Source organism: Carassius gibelio, chromosome A10, assembly GCF_023724105.1.
Source record: "Carassius gibelio isolate Cgi1373 ecotype wild population from Czech Republic chromosome A10, carGib1.2-hapl.c, whole genome shotgun sequence".
NCBI classification, from domain to species: Eukaryota; Metazoa; Chordata; class Actinopteri; order Cypriniformes; family Cyprinidae; genus Carassius; species Carassius gibelio.
The window spans coordinates 4549696-4573679 of record NC_068380.1 but is presented as its reverse complement, the minus strand read 5'-3'; the positions used below and the strand labels follow the sequence as shown (position 1 = coordinate 4573679).

At 33.7% G+C, this 23984-nt stretch overlaps 2 protein-coding genes across 7 annotated transcripts in view; both read right to left on the bottom strand.

Annotated features, from left to right (window-relative positions):
* LOC128020893 (bone morphogenetic protein receptor type-1B-like) overlaps positions 1-2556 on the bottom strand; it is a 59414-nt gene extending 56858 nt beyond the window's left edge. For 2 of the 4 annotated variants that reach the window (XM_052607690.1, XM_052607691.1), the window contains exons 1-3: positions 2428-2556; positions 1854-1910; positions 1188-1261 (exon numbers count right to left, since the gene is read on the bottom strand). The gene's annotated coding sequence lies outside the window, so the exon portion shown is untranslated. The remainder of the gene's footprint in view (positions 1-1187; positions 1262-1853; positions 1911-2427) is intronic. The other 2 variants (XM_052607689.1, XM_052607688.1) reach the window with 1 other exon arrangement.
* A 3616-nt stretch (positions 2557-6172) lies between these two features.
* Positions 6173-23984, bottom strand: part of pdlim5b (PDZ and LIM domain 5b) — a 72373-nt gene continuing 54561 nt past the window's right edge. For 2 of the 3 annotated variants that reach the window (XM_052607685.1, XM_052607686.1), the window contains exons 6-13: positions 18397-18563; positions 18285-18315; positions 15980-16110; positions 13229-13427; positions 11528-11708; positions 9796-9916; positions 9497-9612; positions 6173-7014 (exon numbers count right to left, since the gene is read on the bottom strand). In XM_052607685.1, coding sequence (XP_052463645.1) covers positions 6925-7014; positions 9497-9612; positions 9796-9916; positions 11528-11708; positions 13229-13427; positions 15980-16110; positions 18285-18315; positions 18397-18563 — 1036 coding nt within the window. In that variant the 3' untranslated portion in view covers positions 6173-6924. Of the gene's footprint in view, positions 7015-9496; positions 9613-9795; positions 9917-11527; positions 11709-13228; positions 13428-15979; positions 16111-18284; positions 18316-18396; positions 18564-19972; positions 19990-23984 lie in introns of all 3 variants that reach the window. The other variant, XM_052607687.1, reaches the window with a different exon arrangement.

Genomic DNA, 23984 nt, shown 5'->3' with positions numbered 1-23984 from the left:
AAGTTAAAATTAAATTGTTAATAATAATAATAATAATAATAATAATCATAATACATTTATTATAAACATAATTAATACGTTTGATATAATAATAATAATAATAATAATAATAATGTGTATTATTATTATTATTATTATTATTATTATTAATACTTTTGATATAATAATAATAATAATAATAATAATAATTATTATTATTATTATTGTTAAATTGTAGTCACATTGATATATAAATTGCAAAAACTTTGGCCAAATTGTGCAGCTTACTAACAAGCATGGAAGGAAAAAAAACTTAATTATATATATATATATATATATATATATATATATATATATATATATATATATATATATATATATATATATATATATATTGAACATATTAAAAATGTTTAACAGCTATTAAAAAAAATATTAAAAATTTATAATTAAAATATTAATAATAGTGATAATAATAATAATAATAATAATAATAATAATATGAAATGAATTAAAATTACATAAATGTCCTAAACGTTACTTTTTAAATTTAATAATCATTATTTTATGTTCACATATTTTAAATCACACAGCACTGGCCAAATTGTGCAGTGAAATAAAAGCAGTAAAACAGCGTCGGCCCACTGGGTTTAATTCAAACAAGCCTACAGCCGCCAAAGCCAGACCACACAGACGAAATGAGCACTTTCCCACACGCAGGCTTTTAGAAATCCCACCCAAAACACACATCGGCCCTGTAATGGCTTTCTCTCATTACGCCGACCGCAGTAGTATCATGAAAGACTTCTTTCACCCTGCCAATAGACTATTTGACCCTCTTCCTTCAGGTAGGAGGCTGCGCAGCATCAGAGCTAGGACATCAAGGTTAAAAAACAGTTTCTATCCAGAAGCCGTGAGACTTTTTAATATTGACAAACTACAGAATTGATGAACTGAACTTGCTGTCCTAAATTAGATTGCACTAACTTTATTACTATGCTGCTAATTTTTAAGGGTTTTTAGTGTGTGGAGAGACTGTACCCATATATTAATATGGGCTTGTATTATTTGTTATTTTATCTATTGTATTTATTGATGAGTGAGTAGTTAGTTATTTATTGTGAATGGTTTTAACCGGGCCTCAGTGTCTAATTTCGTTCCAGCTCATGTACATGCTTTGGAATGACAATAAAATCCTTTACCCTTACCCCTTCACTGGACGGCCAAAAACCATGAGGTCAGATCAGATCCAAGGACGAATCTGTGGTCTTCCCTTCATCAGCTGCTCCACAGACAGCACAAAAGTCATTTAAAAGTCACATTACACCTCTCAAACAAGTATTACAGAGTAAAAGCATAGTATTCAGCAAGTAAACAAACTAGTACTGAAGTAAACTAGTTTTCCAAAGATGTAATGAGCTTTATCTCTTGCACAGAGAGTATAAATGAAGTGTTTGTCTTGAAAGCTGAAGTGTCATTTATTCAATGGTAAAATACTTTCTTATATCTCAAATTATACTTTAAACACTTTTAAAACTTGATTTGCTTAAAAAACGGCCCAACTTCTAATTTAACCAATGGCGTGAGTTCGGGGGCGGGGCTACCTGCGTGACTGACCAATGGCAGGCGAGGAGGGTGTTTAGGGAGACTGTTTGAAAACAGTCATTATTTTCTCCAGTTCAGTTTGGTGACACTAAAAGAAGACACTGAAAAACACTTCTTCACTTCAGCTTTCTTCGCAACACTTTAATTATTTCAGCAATTAATCACTGATGCAAAACTCAACGAGGAGGAATCAAATGCAGAATGAAAACATTATCCACCAAAAAACACATTTCATTATGGTCTCGAAGTAATTTGACCGATTGTCTTACCTCAGTCCAGATGAATGAAGCTCCTTATGGATTTATGATGTTCAGATCTCTCAACATCTATAAGAACAGTCAAAGAGAATATTTCGTAAGACCTTGATGAGGAGCAATAAATCATATCCCTAGGAGTTATGCAACATGATTTAAAAGCCTATAGAATTAAGCGGTAAAACGCCTTCAGGAATCATCCCTGATCAAACCGCAATTCAGCAACAAGTCAAGAAGAAACTTTCGAGAATACTCCAAACAGCGAGAGCTGGATGTGTTTGGTTTCATTACAATTCATCATTTGCATGCTCGAAAATCGAAGCTCATCTAAGAATAAGCTCTACACAGCCTATTAATTCAAATGCATGAATGCAGTTAAATAAAAACTGTTTCTCCGTCCGTCACATCAGCCACACTTTATTTTCCCAAGTGCTGACAGCAGCTCGTGAGAATGACCCTGACACACTCGCGAGAAAACGCCGAAACCTTCGCAAATACGAGCTCGAGCCCGACACAAACGCGCGCGAACGAGCCGAGATCTGCGCGCGACTCACAGAGCTCTCGAGAAACACAGCCTTCATCCTCTCACCTCCACAGTCCGTCTACAGAAACATCTGGAGATCCATTACTCCATGCCTCTTGTGCTGGAGACTCTCTCTGAGCCACTCTAGGAGGCAAGCTGCTTTTCTTTCCTTCAGTGTTTGTGTGTGTGTGTGTGTGTGTGAGAGAGGCGCACAGGCTCCAACCAGTGACGCTTCAGAGAAATACACTTCATCCAATGAAACAATGTTCTCATTAAAAGTTATTAAAACAAATATACAGGTATACATTTTAACATTACGATCTAAAAACAAATATGATGATTCTTAAGACAGAAGTTAAAATCACTATAAGCCAAAAATAAACACATTGTATGAGGCTATTATTGATTATTATTGAGGCTGCTGCTCTCATAGAAATACACTTAGGCCTACTTTATAGAATTACAATTCTAGATGAGGCGCATTTTTTGGCCAACAAGAAATATTTACACAGAATGCATAATTAGAAATTAAATTCTAATTCGATTACATCTGTTGGTTTAGCGAAGAATTGCACGCAGAAGACTTATCTCATCCACTCAGGAAAAATCGAACTTGATTGATGACTTTCTGACCTTCACAGATGGAGAATATACCTGTGAAATATAAGTTGTGCACTGTGAGGAAAACATAGTATATCTTATCACAGGCCTATATAAAATAAAAAGCTCAAACCTCACAGAAACAGGAAGAAAATACACCACTATATAATTCGATTTCATGAGGTGTGTTTGAAGCGGCGCTGCGCAGATCGATCGGCGTTTGACATCAAAGTACCGCGAGAGCGTTTCAAAAGAATAAAGAGTCGTCTGCTCTCGCGATACTTTGATCTCATACACATACGATCCATCGAAGCAAGTCTTCCTTATGTTTTAAACATTATATTTTGGAACTTAATATGCTTCTTAAATCACACAAGCTTGTAAAGAACAAGAAGAATGGAAAACTTTTGTATAAATATTATGACCTATTTCCCGAATCCTGTTAATACTCTCTTTTTTCCACCTCTATGTATGTATGTTTTTTTGTTTTTTGTTTTGTTCTTTTTTTCTGGTATGGTATGTCTGTATAAATATTTGTTTGTTTATTGATGGTTTTACACGTTTGTACCCTTCAAAAAAAAAAAAAAAAAAAAAAAAAACACTAGTTATTAGTGATGAAGAGGTTATATGACCCTGTATGAGATTTTGTCTAATTTTTATATCATATGAATTATATAGTTCAGCAATACAAACATGAGCGTAGATATGATAGCCCTATTGATTATAAAAAACATTCAATAAATAAGAACTTAATATTGTGTTTTATTCTAGACACAATATTGTCTGTTTTTGCTCAGTTTTGCCAATGCAAATATTACCTATTAAAGCCACAGCAGAACTCCAAGCAACACACAATTTCTGAATGAATCCGTGTTTTGAATGAATCGAGTGAACCAATGATTCGAGCCGTTTACTTGACTCCTGAATCAATCAGCCGTTTGAAGGAATCGAATGAATGAATGAATGAATGAATGAATGCACGACTCAATGACTTATTCATTAAGACATTTACTGCCACCTACTGGCGGTTTTAGTTTCTTATTTAGAGTATAATTTCATTAATATGTTATTCTATTTTATATAGCCTAATAATATATCATAGTATCATTCTGTTAAAAAAAAAAATTTCAATACAAAGGATATATATATATATATATATATATATATATAGTCAAAGACGTTAAGAGGAATTTACAAAAAAAAAAAAAAAACATTTACAAAAGTGATTCTGTCCATATAAAGCACATTAAATGTAAGTAAAATGTCTACTTTTAAGGTTTTAAATAAGTATTTGGAGAATAAAATGTCAAAATTTGGTTGAAATGTTACATTTTCATTCAGTGTAACACAATATTTATGGTAAAATTAAAAAAACATGGTTATTCTGACATGTACATATTAAAATATCTAAATGAATAATGGAGCATACTAAATTTAATAGCGTTTTAAATTAGTTCAAAATTCTTACTGACAAATGGGCAAAACATAGGATGGTGGAATTTGATAAAAATGTAAAATTACAGCTCCTTAGTATTTGGGGTGAAAGTAATTAGTCTTTTAATATGTCATAAATTTATTTTTATTGTAAATATGCCTGACAAGCTTGTTACACTGAATGACATTTTACTGGGTGACTTCTGTAAATCAGGGGAAAATGTATGATATGTATTTTTTGCTCAGAAAAACAAAAACAAAATTGCAATTAAATAAAACAGAAAACTCTTTGCATTTTTTGTTGGGGGGGGGGGATGTGGGCTACAACATTTTAAAGGAGTATTACACTTTTTTTTTGTTAATGCTTAAACACTTTTTCGTGTTCCCATATACATATATATTACACACACACACACACACACATACATATATATAAAGAGTGTGAGACTTCCCATCACTGATCATAATCACACACACATAATCCTGGAGCTGGTAGAGTATGTCTAAAAGTTATAGAGGACTAATGCGGTTAAACCTCTCTATAATCGGATCATGAACATGCATTGCACCTACTGGCAAACCCAGTTATTACCGGAAGGCGGTGTGTGTTGGTGAATATCTGTTTCCCGGGGCCTGAGATACTCTGTGCTCATGTGAAAGGCGAGCGCAGTGCGTGTGGTTGTGGTGGAGTGATGGTTTGGGATCTGGAGACCGAGGGATCGAGCTCAGGTGACCCACGAAATACACAATGACACTCTTTATTAAAGCATTTACAGTAGTGATGTGTTTCTGATGACGCAGGGCTATTCTAGTCTCACTGATAATAGTTTTTGTTAATACTTTGAATATTTACATTTTTGTGTGTTATCTGAGTTTAGATTTTGTTTTTATATTCGATTGTCGATCGAGTGTTAGTAAATTTGTTGTCATTTTTATGATTTTATATGTTTTTTTTATTATTTTAGTTTTTAAATATATTTTTCTATAAATTTCCTAGTTTAATTTGCTAGTTTTAGTGATTGCCTTCTCATTTTTAATTTAAATATGTTTTTTATTATATTTTTAGTTATTTTAGTTGAGCTGAAAATCAGCCGTTTCATAAATTAGTCGTCTTTGTACACACACACGCACACAAATACACACACACAAAGACACACACTCACAGACACACACACACAAAGACACACACTCACAGACAGACACGCACACAGACACACACACACACACACACTCACACAAATACACACACACACACACACACACACACACACACACACACACACACACACAAATACACACTCAAAGACACACACACACAAATACACACACACTCAAAGACACACACACAAATACACACACTCAAAGACACACAAAGACATACACACACACACACAAATACACACAAAGACACATACACACGCACACACACTCACAGACACACTCACACAGACACACACTCACACTCACACAGACACACACTCACAGACACACACACACACACACACACACACAGACACACTCACATAGACACACTGACAGACACACACTCACAGAGACACACTCACAGAGACACAAACACAGACACACACTCACACAGACACAGACACAAACACAGACACACAGACACAGACACAGACACACACACACACACAGACACACACACACACACACACACACAGACACAGACACACACACCAAGTAATGAAATGATAATAGCAGTTTTCAATAGATGCTGTGAGCCATGTTGCATAAAGAAAGCATTTCGATCACACTGTGAGACTTTGAGAAGAACAGTGATTTATTTTTCATCCCATCTGAGAAATAAAGAAGTGTATTACAGAAAACTAGAACAGATAAAGATATAAAGATGCACATGAACCACCAACCCTTATTAGCTTCAAAAAAAAAAAGTGCTAACGATTAGAAACAGTCTGAATTACTTTTATGCTTAAATATGAAACATACAGTATTTCTGTATATTAATAGAAATAAAGGCACTGAGACGGTGAGACATCCCACAAACCTGACATATAAAAGAGCACAGAAATAACTCCTAAAACATTAAATATCACCGTTCTGAACGCACTGACACTGTCAGTGCAGGAAAACACACGGAAAGCCTCTGAAATCATCCATCCCGCCTCAATAAATATAAAATATACCTGCATAAAGAGAGCTTGGTCAAACTGCAGCGGGATGCAGGAGAGAGACGGCACTTAACGGATCTCACCAGTGTGAAAAATACTCTTACAGACGCTGAAAAATAACAAGTCAAATATCTTTAGCATGTCAGAATTATTCTCTATCATTGTTAGGATCTGAGTAAAACACTGCATCGCATGATAGTCGCTCAAAAACAGACGAAACACCCAGAATGCAACACTGAACCTTATATAGGAGGCAGATCAATGATTAAAGCGGATCCCCATCTCATGATCTGAAGCAAATATATCTCTTAGCGCAAAAACATTCATGTACTAAAATAAATCTGAGGAGAGTGAAATATGAGCGGCGAGGCGCTGGCCGTCCTCAGAACTGGACGCTGTGAGCGTGCTTCTTGCACAAGGGCTTGTCTTTCTTGGAGAAGAAGGTCTGACCCTCCAGACTCGTGCTGCACACCTACAGGACCAGAGAGAGACACCACAACATCAGCTAAAGCAGAGGCTAACCCTGGTTTGCATGCCACAGCTAGACAAATCAAACATTAAAATACACTAAAACAGCAACACAATTAAAACAGACATATTTCTGATGTCATTTGAACGCTCTTCATTTGTTGTTTTATTAAAACATAAGTCTTCCCCAGGGTCTTGGGGAAATACTCGTGATTTTTATTTGACCTGAAAAAGTCATGGAAAAATAATACGTTTGTGTAAGTCATGAGAAAGTCTATAATTCTCAAAATGGATACATTTTATTGGTTAGAAATGGTAAAGATAATAAAGTAAATAAATTATTAATTTATTTAATTAATAAATGTAATTTTTTATAAATTATTATAAAAAAAATAATAAAGTAAATAAATGAATTGTATAAAAATTGAATGAAAGTGAATAAGTAAAAAAAATAAACAAAAAAACAAACAATTTATTTATATATATATATATATATATATATATATATATATATATATATATATATATATTAGTGCTGTCAAAATTAGCGCGTTAACGCATTCGATTAATTTGAAATATTTAACGCGTTAAAAAAAAATTACGCAATTAACGCGGTTGCAGTTTTTTTTTTTATTTCCAGTTGTGGCCTATGTGTGTTCAACGTGCAAAGAAATATGGATAAGACCAAGGAAGGACTTTTAGACGGAAAGTTTCAGTATAAAACTCTGCCGGATTACTCTTCAGTCTGCCACAAGAAACAGCAACATTAAAATCATGAACTCAAATGTCATTGTTTAAAAAAAAAAAAAAAAAAACAATGACTGTAACAGTGCGTAAATCAGACCTTTCTGTAACGCTAACGTTAATAAGCTTAAACGTAAATAACGAAATAATTGTGTAGCGGAGTATTTTTTGTACACAGTGCCGCGAACTGTCAATCACTCCTGTGTGCGTGCATCACTGTCCTCCTCAGCTGCAGCTACTTGCGCTCTCTCTCTTCATCAAGCTTTAAAACAAAAAGATCATATTGTCTTTGTGCATAGGCTATAGATTAATTAGATAAATGAATATCTAAATTTGTGCCTTGCCGTCTACGGTATTTTTTTAGAACTTAGAAAAAAGATGCTGCAGCCAATGAGCAGCCAGCGGGGGCTGCAGGACGACTCAACCTCCGCAGACAGTTTTTAATGTTTATCAGACAATAAATACTCAAGATTTTGCTTTAGTATAACTCACAACGAGTTTCACACACCTTCTCCGGCCACGTTGAGCTGATGACACTTAACAGTGGGAAAAGCGACACATGCGCTATTCACTTGTATAATTTAAGGGTGAATGGGTAATGTAGTTTCTGCTCTGGGTGGGATGAATTAGGAAGCTTGCATTGTGAAGGGCGCTCTGAAAATCGGCAGTGCAGGTAAAAGATTAAAACCTCTATTAAAACAGATGTCCAAATGAGCGTACCGGTACGCTACAAGCACGTTCTGGGCGCACGGAGAGGTGGCGGTACGCTCAAGAGCTATATTTGATACTGAGTGCATACCGGCCCACTTAAAGCACTGGCAATGACTATACTTTGGATTTTTTTTGCAGTCCACTTAGAATTCAACATGGAAATCATTTTTGTTTTTTATTGGCATTGATTGTTTTGAAATTCAAATGGTACTTACATGCCTGTGTTTTTATTTCTGTAATAAATATGGCTTTCAAGCCAACAGTTAATTTGGAGGATATTGATGGTTTATTGCAGGTATGTTGTGTACATGAGAAAATCTGTGTTACAAGTTAAACAAAAATTCCAATAAACAATCATATTTTGAATTTAAATAGTTTCTTTGTCTTGAGTTTACATTAATTATTTACATTTTACATTTACATATCCAAAAAGTTTCAGTCTTTTAATTGCGATTAATCGCGATTAATTTAAAAAAATTGTGCGATTAATTAGTTAATTTTTTTTAATCGATTGACAGCACTTATATATATATATATATATAGTTAGTAAATAAATAAACAATAAGCAATCAAACAAATAGTTAATGAAAATGTAATGAGAAGCAATTAAATAGTTATTAAGTAAATTAAATAAGCTAATTAATAACAATGAAGTAAAGATTAAAATACATTAAGTAAATAAATATATAAAGTTGGTATATAAATTAAATACATGAAGTGAATTAAAAAAAAAAAAACTTGTAAATCAACCAAAATGATTCAATAAATAAATAACCTTGTAATTACAAAGTACTGTAAAGATCTCATAAATTCACTAGTTATTAAGTGTGTGATCATTCAGTTCTTGAAACTTCTGGAATGATTTTATTAAACTATTTTCATATATTTCCACTCCTAGCGTCATCACTGCAGCAGTAGTCACAGTAATATCATTAAGGTCCAGTGGAAACCTCAATCTGATTCACAAAAGAGTCTTCTGAGAGTCAGATGTGTGTTTTATTGGGGACAGAACCCCTCTGTAGTTCTCGTACCGTGCAGACGAAGCAGGTGTCGTGCCAGGTGAAGCCCAGCGCCTCCAGGAACTTATCGCCCGCTTCGATGGGGAAGTCACAGCCGTGACAGCTGGTGCCGAACAGGGTGTAGTAATCTAACACACACACACACACAGAGAAAACACACCAGGTCAACCACACACTCGTCAGTGCTCATTACTCTAGCAGCACTAGACTACTGTATTTTGTGATGTTGTTGAATCAAGAACAGTCTGATTCACGAATGAAAGTGTTTGTGCTGGTCATTGATTGACAGGCAGTGGGCGGGGCTTGCTTACCGGTCTCACAGTACGGCTGGCCGTCCTCCAGGTGAAAGGTGTTGTTTCGGATGGGCTTCTGGCAGCCGGTGCACAGGAAGCAGTGCACATGCCAGGTTTGCTTCAGGGCATTGATGACTTCCTGTTAACAGATGAGAAGCCACTGTTACATCTACAGCAGCTCCAGCTCAACCAGATTTCACACAACCTCCTGACGTAAGCCTTCAGATTAGATGTCAATATGTTAGATGTCAATTAATGCTCACATGACAAATAATATTTAATCATTTTAGTAAGTGTTTTATTTACACTTTATTTTTAAATTATATATATTTAAAAATAATCTATGTATAAGAAGATTTTTTTTAAAGGCCTGGACAGATAGAGACATTTATTTCAAATTTATAATATCAAGTAAGTTTTATACATATTACAAATTCTAATTAACAAATTATATTTAATTATATATTATATAGTTTTCATTTATTAATAATTTATAATAAAATATTATACGTTACAAATTATTATAATATTATATTAAATATTATAATACATTTACAACAAGTAGTTATTATAATTTATAATATTTATGTAAATTAAATCAATGAATTGTACGGTCTATTTATTTGTATATATAAATATTTAAAAAACACACATGCATGTATATATTTAAGAAATATATTTATATATAATTCATTTATTAATACACACACACACAAATATTTCTTACATTTATACCTGTATGTGTGTGTGTTTATATAAATATAAATAAACAGTACACACATATATATCATGTAAACACAAACTCTAGTTTCAGATCTTGACTAACACACTGATCAGATCTATAAACGGAGCACATCTCTGATCTAATGATGATCTCGTAGATGAAATCAAAGGAGGTTTATCTCTGCTCATTATCCGCCCGAGCAGCTCCACGTCTGGTGTGTTTCTGAGGCAGGTTCATGTCAAGTACTAATTGCCACACATCTGAGCAGATAAACCAGACCTTATGATCCCGATTAAAGCCTGTTCCCACAGAGAGAACGAGAGGAGGGAGGCTGGGAATGATGGAGGAATCAAGCTTTAATCACGGGAGAATTTACGGTTTCAGATTTGATCAAAACTACATTTAAAAAAAACATAATATTATTAAATATTATTATAATTTAAAATAACAGTTTTCATGTGAATCTGTGTTAAAGTGTAATTTATTTCTGTGATGCTCCGCTGTATTTTCAGCATCATTCCTCCAGTCTTCAGTGTCACATGATCTTCAGAAATCATGAATAATATCATGATTTATTATTAATGTTAAAAACAGTGGTACTGTTTAATAAAAAAAAGAAAAAAAAAGTGATACTTTTACTTCTTTTAAATAATTCAAAATAAACTGGAGTCATGATGCTGATGAAAATTCAGAAATAAATTATATTTTAAAGCATATTAAAATAGAAAAAAGTTATTTTAAATTTCAATAACGTTTCACAATATTACTATTTTTTTTCAGTTTTTTTCAAATAAAATGAAACCTTGATGAGCAGAAGAGACTTTTTAAAAAACATTAATATTCTTACTGATCCCAGACTTTCAAACAGCAGTGCATGTTTAATTTTGTCACACCACTGAAGTTAATAGTTAACAGCGAGTGTCACTGATTTGAATTAATCACAGTCCAGTGAGACACACGCTTTGAGGAATCATTCCCAAACGCTGGAGAATCAGCACTCTGAACACAAGGAAGGTGACCTCTCACCCCCAGAATCTTCTGCTGGCACTTGAAGCAGGCCGGGGCCAGAAACTGCTCGTAGCAGCGCTCGCAGTACACAGAGCCACGCTCCTCCACGAAGCCCACGTCTGCCAGAGAACTGCGGCAGTGAGAGCAGGTGAACTCCTCCTTGTGCCAGGATTTACCCATGGCCACCAGGAACGGACCCCTGCCAGACACAGACACAAATCTCATGCTTTAGTATCATTCAGCGACACCTCTACCACTCAGAGCTATCACAGATTAAAACATGTTCATTTCTTGAAACACATGTTGACTGAAATCAAATACTATTATTTTCATTTCAGCAACTGGCCAAGGCAACATTGCTCATTTTAATGTAGAAACATGAAGGTCTTGAGAAGGTTTTCATGGTTACTAAATTTGTAACAAATGTAACGCTTTCATTCAAAAGCTTGAGGTCAGTCAGATTTTTCATCGAGGAAACATGAGATGTGTCAAAAGTGAGAGTGAAGACATTTATAATGTAACAAATATTTCTGTTTCAATTCAATGCTGCTCTTGAACTTTCTATTCATCTGTGAATCCTGTAAGAAAATAAATAAATAAATAAAATCAAACGTATCACCACTGACACAAATATATGATACTGCTAACTAATATATTATTTTAAAATGTAATTGTAAAAACTTTAAATAAATACAAATAGACAATTAATTAAAAAAAACAATCTAAAAATTGTTTTATTATTATTTATCATGTCTTATTTTTATATATTAATTAATAAAAAAACGTTTGTATTTTTTTATTTTCAATAATAGTAAATAAACATGGTTTTCCTCATAAAACACATACAGCACTAATGTACAGAGAAGATGAACGATCACTTCTGAGCTAATTACTGCTCGAAGCACGTTTAATTTCACTGTTTGACGCGCTCTCTGATCTGTGACGCTGTGAGGTGAGCGGGGATGCAGTGACAAATCGGATGATTAGCCTGAAGGGAAAACAACAGACACTGGTGATATCAGATGCAGAAAGAGGAGACTTGAAGCTTGGATGTCAGGGCGCTTCGGCCGGAGTCTGACAGTCTGTGGCGGCCGCGGAGGCGTAACAGATCCTACTCTCTGGAGACCGAACGAGCTGAAGGAGTCCTAGCTCCTGAAACATCAGCAATCACAGCCCAAACCCATCAGTCACCATCACAATTAGGGCTGGGACAACAAATATGCGCATCGATTCGAAAGAGGCTTCGGAGAAGAAGTTCTGCTGTGGTTGTGATTGGAACTATTCATCTGAGAAGTTGAGCTATTATTATTATTATTATTATTATTTATTGAACTGTTGCATTAAATGCATTAACCTGTTAACGGTCACTCGGCCCTTGGTGGGACGCCTACATTTATTTCACTATATTACAATTAAATCCTAATCTAATCATGACAAACTATATATCATTGGAAAGGTCTAAGACTCCTGAATAGATATCTTATCTATTTTCTATTATTTATTATGTAGGAAAAGTATTAGATTTAATTTATGGCAAGAGTGCACCTCAAAAACCTACATCATAACAGGAGTTATGACCTATGTTAAAAAAATTACAAAATAAAATAAAGTTTGTTGCCTTTTTCTCTATCACATTTTAGAAATCATCAGAAATTATATATTATGCAGAGGGTTAACTGACACACATGACGTGTCCTGATGAAGGTGTGTGTGTCTCACCTGATGACCATGTTGCAGTGGCCACACATAGGTGTGCGTTTCCCCGCCGGGATGTGCTCGGCTCTCTGCACCAGAGAATCGTCCTGGTCACTGGGGTGAGGCTGAGGCGCGGGTCGATCCGGGCCCTTGGGAAGGCTGTTGCTGACCCGTCCGAACGAGGGGCCCGTCTGTGGCGCAGGTGCACCTGCTTTGGGAAACCCTAATCAAAGAGAAACAGATTTCAATCTGGGCGACCCCTCGCTGAACTTCACCCACAGTAGCCCCTGTGTTACGGTAATGAGATCGTGATATTGTGGGCGGCTATGTAGCGTGACCGAAGCTGATGGAAAGTTCTGGTTAAGATATACGAACTCTATCTCTTCTGAAGGGACGGGACATCCACACCGTGCCCCCGCAGAACAATGGATTGGTTTACTCAGGCCGGGGAAAAAAACAACATTCCCAGAAGTGGAGGAGACACCTGGCAAAATAATCCCTTCTCTCGGACAAGCCTTCTCTTCTGTGCCCGCCTCCGGAGAGACAGTGGGGTCAGAGGTCATGCGGAGGCGCAGCACACAGCGGCTCATTCAGATTCAAAGCAGCGAATGCACTCTTGGTTCCCGAGCCGATGAGAATAGATCTGCTCGTACAGGAAGCGTGTGTGTGTGTGTGTGTGTGTGTGTGAGACCGACATCTTCAACACACCTTTGAGAATTAAGCTCTAGTGTTTTCTGATCAGAAATCAGAGTAACTGATGTGCCAATAAATGTGTGCATACTTATTATTTGAGGTCAAAGGTCACAAGGATACAGCAGCTGAGTCAGCACGGGTTTCTACTGAAGGAATCGTCACTTCCTGAGACTGAAGTGAGATAAGATGAGCACTTCCTGTCAGCTGAGGAGGAAACGGAGCAGGTCTCAGATCGTAAGGTCGACTACGGAGGGCTTTTCTTCACAAAAACACCGTTCTGCAAGCCAAAAGATACTATACTAACTATACTAAACTAGACTAGGTCTAGTGAGTTGTCATATTTTCTTTACATTTTAAGTACGTATATAAATATTAACATTTTATATATTTATATGTTTTAAGTTTTATTATGAAACGATAATATAAAAAATAAATAAATACGAATATTATTTAACCATATTTTAAAATACAATAGTAACCCAATACAAAAAAATTCTAATTTAAACATTTTTAAATAAAGTTATATTAAAATATAAATGTTTACAATAATAAATTAAATATAGATTATTCATATAATTAATTATTCATATTTTAAATTTGTAGTATTATATCAGATTACATTCAACTTTATTGTCATTGCACATGTGGGAACAAGGCAAATTTTAGATTTTAAAATATAAAACTATTATAATGTTACAAAAATTTTATACAATTTAATACATAGTCAATTCCTTATTTTACATTAAAATGGTTTCATATTTTGAAATATAATACCAAGTTTAAAATCTTATCAATTTATAATTGAAACAGTGTATTTCTTCATAAAAATAATAATGTATGAACTATAATAATAATATATTGTGTTTATATGTATGTTTGTGTGTGTGTAGTATTTACATACATTAAAATCACAGTATAAAATTGTAAAACAATTTGTGTGTGTGTGTGTGTGTATATATAAAATTATGTTTTTATGAAAACTAGAAAGCAATTTCTTTCTGGTTTTAATTGTTTTTTTACAGAATTTTTACAGAAAAACAAAAAAAATCCTTGAATATGATACTAAGAATAATTTTTTGTTTATATAAATTATTTTATTACTTTCTTTTTCTTTTTCCTTTATGACATATTTTATTATAACCAGAAATGTTATAAACTAAATATTAAACTAAAAAAAAAGTAGTATAAAACACTGCAGACAGTCCAGATTTATAAATATTTAAAAAAAATACATTTTATAAATATCTAAAAACACTTAAAGCTAGTTTAGTGTTAAAAATAAAGTTATTGTGAGCGTGTGAAGGAGAGGCTGCAGGTTCCTCAGAGAAACGAATGATTGAGGAGGTGTTCTCCAGCCGAACCGGTGACCCGCAGCTCCTGGTGAACGCCCCGAGCAGACCAGGAATCTGGTGCATGTGACGCCCGCTCCACACACACACACACACACACATCACACACAGATACCAGTGTTCAGCCGTCACTCCAGCCACAACGCCTGTCAGCACACTGCTCTTAAGAGCCCCCAGAGAGCATGATGGGTAAACACCAAACACATGCCCACAATACAGCGGCTCTGTGTAATACATCAGCCTCTCCACAGAGCGAACATTCACCCTGAGAAACTCCACTAAACACGTCTGACTGTGAAGCGATTCTAATCATTCAGTCGAGTCTTCTGAATAAAACACAGCTCTCGAATACAAGCATCAACTCCAAGCATCAGTCTGCAGCACGCTATATATATGTGTGTGTGTGTGTGTGTGTGTGTGTGTGTGAGAGATTTATAATTAAAAAGTAACATTTTAAATATAATAAAACTATAATTATATTAATAATTACTTTAAAAACGTATGTGTATATGAAAAAATACAATTCAAAATATCAATAAATATTCTAAAATAGTATATAAATAATACTGGAGTTACTCTGCAATAGAGACAGACAGAATTCACTCTTTCACTTCTATTAAAAAACTCAAACCTGACCTAAGTGAAAGAATGACAGAATGCTTGTTTTTTTTGGGGTGAGCCGTCCCTTTAAGGAACAAACAGGAAGTGATCAGTAAAGAGCTGAAGGTCTGACCTGCGGCGCTGCTCTTGGCTGAAGCTGGAGGGACACCGTTGCCCTGCCGCGGGGCTCCAGCGGACGCTTTACTCATGGTTTTGACTGAAGACGTGGCATGAGAACTGGGCTGAAGCTCCTCTGAAGCCTCGCTGGAGACAGAGACAGAAATAAAGGGACTTTAAACCCCGCTAGATGACAAAACATGCATCAGAAACCTCTGAGAGCACATTCAGATCATCTTCTGAAGCCTGATTCATTTGAATGTCGTTTACAGTCACTTATAAGCATGTATGAGCAGACTGATCAAGCACAGCAGTCCCAGATGGTTTGATAATGAACTAAACCAATGCCAAATAAAGAATAGCTGCTGAGATGTGTCCCGAAACCTGTCCAAGACATGTGCGGGTCACACTTCACCCGAAATGAGAAGAAAGAAAAACTATATTCTGCTTTACAGAAAATACTGTGTGTGAGAACATATGTTAAACAATTCATGCACCTCATGTGAGCAAAGAGTTGCATGATGAAGTTATAAGAAAAAAAAATTCTGTATAAATATTTTATAATTAAACATCTGGAAAGATAATCACATTTTCATTTCTTTAAATTGCTCAAAAAGAATATATTTAAATTGTAAAATTTTTACATCACAATCAATGCTGATTTAAATAAAATAATATTTTTTTATTGTATTACAGTAACGAAAGTATAATCAGAATCACTATCTAGAAAAAATAATAACAACCAAATATTATGGTAAGGAGAATTTGAGAGATAAATGTATTTCTTTTTTAATATGAAGAAAAATTTCTAAATGCAAAAAATGTTATATGTATATATAAATGTAATTATCTGTAATTATCTATGTATCTTTCTATCTATCATGTGACACTGAAGACTGGAGGAATGATGCTGAAAATACAGCGGAGCATCACAGAAATAAATTACACTTTAACAGATTCACACAGAAAACAGCTGTTTTAAATGATAATAATATTTTACAATTTATACTTTATATAGAAATAAAGTGTATGGGTTTCATCAGAGCACTATTCCTCCTTCACTAATAAGCTGAACTCCAGTGCAGTGCTGCCCCCTACTGTCCGCTAACAGAAGTGCAGCAGTCTTTCACAGCCTGTGGCCAACACTGAGGGTGCATTAAAGTGAATAGATGCATTCATATCTAACCAGCCCTCAGCTCTCTCTCTACATTACACAGAGCTTTGATTGAAACACATTTCATTTCTTCAGTTTCCAGAGTGTCATTCAGTTTTGTGAGCTCCTGAGGATAAATGTGACATAAAGAAACTGAACGAGAGAGAAATACAGAGAGAGGGATGTCATCAATGTTGAACACAGTTGTGCTGCACAATATTTGTGTGCAAAAAGTGATGCATTATATTTTTCAGGACTCAAAAGAACAGCATTTATTTGAGATCTAAATCTTTAGTAAAATTATAAATGTCTTTACTGTCTTTCGATCAACTGGAAGCATCCTTGATGAGTTTAAGTAATCATTGCTTAAAAAAAAAAAAGGTAACGTAAGCTGTTTCAACAAACAGAGTTCAGGAAGAAAAGAAAACAGAGGAAAGAAGAAACACATCAGATGCAGAGAGACGGAAGAAAAGCTTTATTGGAGGATTCAGAGAGAAACACTGGAGAATCAGAGCAGTGAAACACAGACTAGAACACAAATCTATTCCTCGTGTCACATGACCGTCACTCTGTGATTGACAGGTGTGGGCGGGTCTACTGCACATTAAGCACGCGGGCCGAGACCCCGTGATGCCAGTCTCTCAGCTTGTTGTACTGAGGCCGGACCACCTCTGGGTCCACTCGGGTCACCCTGATGGTCCGACGGCACAGACACAGACAGGACAGACGGGACAAGAAGAGGAATAAACGGATTAACGCTCCGCAGGGAATGAGTAATAGCTAATCAAATATTACACGCTTCTGAGAGGAAACTGAGAAACATGAAGCTACTCTTAGAGAAATAGTCTAGTATTAAACCAACAAAGTGATCAGGAGTATTCATCTGCTGATATCTAGATCACATGATATCACATTTATTATCTATTAAAGCCATAGATGAACTGATGTGCGTCTTCAAACAACACACGGTTTCTGAATGAATCGAGTGAAATAATGATTCAGTGGCCAAAAGAGAGCCGTTCAATCAGCTGTTTGAAAGAGTCAAATGAATGAATGAACAACTGAAGACATTTGCCGTGCCCTGATTACCCACAATCCCGTTTGATTACTAACAATCCCCTTGAGCGCAGGATCTGAACACAGACTGACTCAGGCCAGCAGAACTTACCTCTTCCCCGGCCGGTTCTCCTGAGCTTGTTCTAGAGGAGAGAAGCAGGAGACGTTCAGAGTTGTGCTGTGCAGCTTTAGGACGTGTAAAGCAGGGCTGGGTGAGTGTGTACCGTTCTCCGTGCCGGTGATCTGCGCCAGGATGCGGAAGGTGCGTGACTGAGACGTGCCGGTGCGCGGGTGCCAGTCCTCCGTGTCCTCCATCAGACGCTTCTTACTGGAGTCACTCGGAGCAGAGACGTGGTTCCCCTCCGGCTCCAGCACGGGCTTACGGGCGGTCCTGATGCACACACACACACACACACACACACATTATCATCATACAAACAACATCACATGACCACACACACACTCTCACTCACACATTTCATTATAACATTTTTTTTTTTCACTATGGAAATAAAAGGTCAAGAAAATATTGTTATACATTTTTACATTTATTTATTGATGTTTATTAGAGATATCATTATACTTTGTGCAAATAAAAAAGTGAAGTTTAATTCTGCATGCAAACGTAGTTAAAAATGCGTGCCAATATTACTAAATATCTCTTTAATAAAGTATCTTATGAACCGATTTAAAAAATACTTTAATTCCAATAAGGAGAAACGTATTTGTCATAGTAGCAATATTATTACTAAAACAAAGTGCTGACATTTTTTTAAATGAAAATATTTTATTATTAGATTAAATTATTTTAGTAATCAGTGTTTAGTATTGAGATACCATTATAATTTTTATTTATATTTTGATTGTTTTTATATTTTTGTTTTCAATTTTAGTTACTTTTAGCACTTTATTGTTGTGTTCTTATTTTTATATATACATTTTTAATATGTTTATATAGTTTCTATTTATTTTATTTTTTATTTATTTTACTACAAGTTCAATTAAATGAAAACTAAATATTTCCTAACTAATGGAAATGTAAATAAATTTAAGCTTTTAATATTTTATTTCAGTTAATGTTTATTTTGTTTCAAATAATATAATGAATATTTGTTATATTTATATTTTCGGTTTAAATTTTAATACTGGTTTACATTTAAGTACTAAAATTAGTACATTTGTTTTGTTTTTATAGTTTTAAGTCATTTTATTTTAGTACATCAAGTTATACTACATGAACAAGAAATTAATCCTTGCTTACTACCGGAAATAAAACAAGTTTTAGCTTTTATATATTTAATTTTCAGTTAATGTTCGTTTTATTTCATGAAACGAAAATGTTTTTCTTCTTCTAAAACAAACCTAAACTTTGCACAAAATGGAATTGCAAAAATATTCTAAAAATATTTGAATGTTTTTATATATATATATATATTTTATTTATTTTTTTGTAACTTTAAAAAACTATTTTTTTTTTAAAACCAAACAGTTTTATTTTAATGAGGCCACATTGCTGAGTGCATCATGAATCAGTTTGTGTTTGGACAATGTTAACTATGACCAGTAGATGGCTCCACCATCCCATGTGTTTAACTATCTGCTCAATCTGATCATCTCTCTCTTCCTGTGGAGGTAAATGTCACTGCTGCTATTAATACGGCTGACTGCGGTGAATAACCACAGACACGACTGACACAATGGAAAGAGCTTTAGCAGCGCTGGAGTCTCAGAAGGAGATGATGATGAGTGTTCACTGGGTTAGTGATGAGGACAGAACAATACAGCATCTAGTGCACTAACTTTGTCATGGGCTCCTCCTGTAGAAGAGACAGAGACGGGAGGAGAGTGAGACACCTGAGGTGCTTCTGATCACCAGCAGACCTCATGCAAACACACACACACACACACACACACGTGCACTTCTGACAGAAACTACACACACACACACCGATGCAAGAGCACGAACAGCACCGCTGAACTGACTTAAGATGATAAGAAGAATTGTATTGCTTATTTGCAATTCACTATGGATAAAATCATCTGCTTAAAAAAAAAAAAAATTAAAATTTACACATACATACAATTTTAAAGTCACTTTAAATAAATGGATCAGATAAACTAATAAACATATAATAAAAATTACATATATTTTTAAAAGTCACTTTAAACTAGAAATAAAATAAAAAATACATCTACTTTTGTTACAGAATAAAAGCACCTGCTAAATAAATAAAAATACAGTTATTTTATTTTACATTTATTGTAATTGATTTAAATTACATTTATTTTTAAGTCACTTTAAATAAAAACAATAGCTAGATGATCACAATAAAATAAAAATGTAAGTCATTTTGAATAAAAGCATCTGATAAAAAAAATTAAGTGTAAAAAAAAATTGTACCGTCACAAAATAAAACCATCTGCTAATTAAATAAACATATATTTATAAAAAAATATTAAATTAATACATTTTGAAAACAAGTCTCATCTTAAACTATTTTGCTTCAAAACAAAATGGTTTTTGTTTTAATGATGTTTTTATCCTGAAATGTATTTTTATACTATGTATTTATACTGAAAAATTTGAAAATATAAATAAAATATAATATTTTGCAATTATGTGTTTGTGTAAGTTTCAGGCTTCACACAGGCAGTGCAAACACACACACACACACACACACACACACACACACATGCTTGGAAACAAACTCCCAGTGTTTTCGGATCCATCAAAGACGTCCATGAATGCAGCACACAGCTACGGCCCTAAACCTCCATCAATGGAGTTAACATGAGTCAGAACTCACTCCGGCTGCTTCTCCCGGGAAACTAATGGTTTGAGTCAGGAGACGCAGCTGGAAACTCTTGCAGAGACTTTCACAAACATTCCTCCCGAGGCTGACGGTCAGACGCCGCCGTCACTGGGCTTCAGCATGAGCCGCACGAAGACAAGAATTAACTTATATATATATATATACCAAAAATAAAATAACACTTACTGCTAAAGCAAATACATCAGAAAAATGTACAATTCTAAATTAAAAATAATAACTGATCCAAATAACGGAAAAAATAAAAATATACAAACACTAAGTAAATCATACAAAACAAATAAATAAATGTAAAACATTTACCATTAAATTTAATCAAAGATTTACAATTAAAATAACTTTTAAATAATAAAACGAAGTAAATAATTATTACAATTAAATATTAATTACACAAATTTAGAAACAAAAAAAAAAACACTTAATTAAATTAAAGATAAAACGGAAAAATAATTATAATCAAAATAATCACTTAACCAGCAATTAAATAAAAAACATGAAATTATGAATAAATATATAAAATAAAAACAAATGACTAATAAGCATTTAAACCATAAAAATGTTACATTCAATTGTAAAAAACAAAGCAATTAAAAAAAAAAATACTAATAACGAAGTCATAAAATATGAAATTAAAAATAAATGCACCACAACTGAAAATGCAACCGAAGATATTAAGCTCAGTTTTAAAGCGGTTTCGGTTCATTCTGTAATTGTGCAATTTTCCAGCTATCTCTGAGTGAAAAGTGTTTCTACACCGAAGTCACACAGGTTTTAAAACAAAATAAAGGTTAAAATGATGTGTGAACTACTGCTTAAAGAGCTGATCTCTGGATAATCCATCACTGGAACCAGGAAGCTCATAATAATATATTATGAAGGACATGTGCACGAATGCAGAGATGACATAAGCCTGAACGTATTTCAAATAAATATTTTGATCTGTTATTTCCATCAGACCTCAAAAGCTGATAAACTCAACGCATTTTACATGTTAACATTCAACAGGAAGCAGAACCTGTGACATGAGCTCGCTTCTCTGCTCCTCTGGTCAGTTTTTCAAGCAGAATGTTTTGTTGGTTTTGTTTATGTGAGTCTGTTTACTGGGATCAGAGAAACCAGATGAGAGGGAACACACTCGCTCTCACACAGAAGATGACGGACTCATTAGCGCTTTACGAGCTTTCTTTGATCTGCTGTTGACTTCCATGTCCAAACTATAGTGTACAAGTAAATAAAACCAGTCTATGAAAACAAGACCACATAGAGTGAAGATGCATTCAAAATATGGGCATTTAAATCTAGATTTTACATTTAAATCTACTTTCTTTTTTTATTATTAATAATAATAATACAAAACTATTTTAAATGTCTAAACTAAATACAAAGGACAATAATAAATTTAATATTTTTATATTTAAATATAAATAATAAAAAATACAAAAAAACAGATGTAAAATTTAATAATAATAATAATAACAACACCAACAACAAATATCTAAAATAAATAGCAAAAGATAATAATGTAATAATAATTTAATATGTTAATATTAAATGTGAATACAAATAAAATAAATCAATGAATAACAAAAAAATTCTATCTAACATAATAGCAATTCAAAATTGTAATCTAAATTCATATCGAAATCAAAAGATAATTTAATATTATTAATAAAAAAATAATATCTACAATAAATATAGGACAATTTAATAAAAATGTATTAATAAATACATTTTACATTAAATAAACTAAAAGATAATGTAATAACTGAATATTTAATTCTAAAAAAATAAATAAATCAATGGAAAATTAAATTAATAACAACAACAACAACAATAATAATAATAATAATAATAATAATAATAATAATAATAATAAAACTATTTAAAATCTAAAATAAATATAGCAAAAGATAGTAATAAATACAACAATAATATAATAATATAATATATATTAATATATATATATATATATTTTTAACACTCAGGCAGAATGCACATGAACTCACTGAAGGACTAAAAGGGCTGAATTTGATTTGGATTCTTTTGCTCAGACGGTTACTCGCTCAACCAGTTGATTTGGAAAACCATCATTTCTCACATTTGCTCCCAATTTTCCCACACGCTTCCCCACAGAGAGCGGTTCAAAACATCCCAGAGACTGCGATTCCCTCTCTGACAACAACCGAACACAACTTGAGAGGAAATATTCTGCTTCATTTACAACTTCATCTCTGTGACTTGCTCTAAACTACCACAGAAAATAAGTCAAACTGAAAGCGTGTGATGTAATTATCTATAAAGTACTGTTTATGTGAGCAAACTCAAACAGCAATTACACATCAGCAACAGACGAGCAGATCTCATCTGTCTTAAACATAGTCCCACATCAAAAGAACTGTTTAGAAACTTTACAACTCAAATAACACACTCATTTGACCGTATAATTAATTTTTAATTGCTTTAACCAAAACACAAGATTTATATTCCTGATTTTAATTCCAGCTGGATCACATTCATGGATTCTATATCCACAGTTTAAGCAAAAGATATTTATCAAATCTAATATATCAAATCAAGACTCTGTAATTAATGACCAATAATGTGAGCTTGGGGCGGGGCTTACTTGTCTGTCTGACCAATAGAAGGAAAGGGAACTGTTCCATTTGGCGGCATTAGTGGTGCAAAGACTACATTTATGACATTTCTAAACAATTCCTAATGAGTGACTTCTGGACTGATAATATGCAGTATTTTATGTAGCAAATGGCACTTAATGTGCTTTATAATAATTACATAAAATAAACAAAAAATTTAAAATACGTAGAAATATTTTCTAATTTTTTTAAAGTACTAAAAAAGTATATATATATATATATATATATATATATATATATATATATATATATATAAACTTAAACTTTTTATTTCATCAAGGTGCCACGGCAACATTTTTCTTTTACAGTTAGTTTAACCTTAAAATA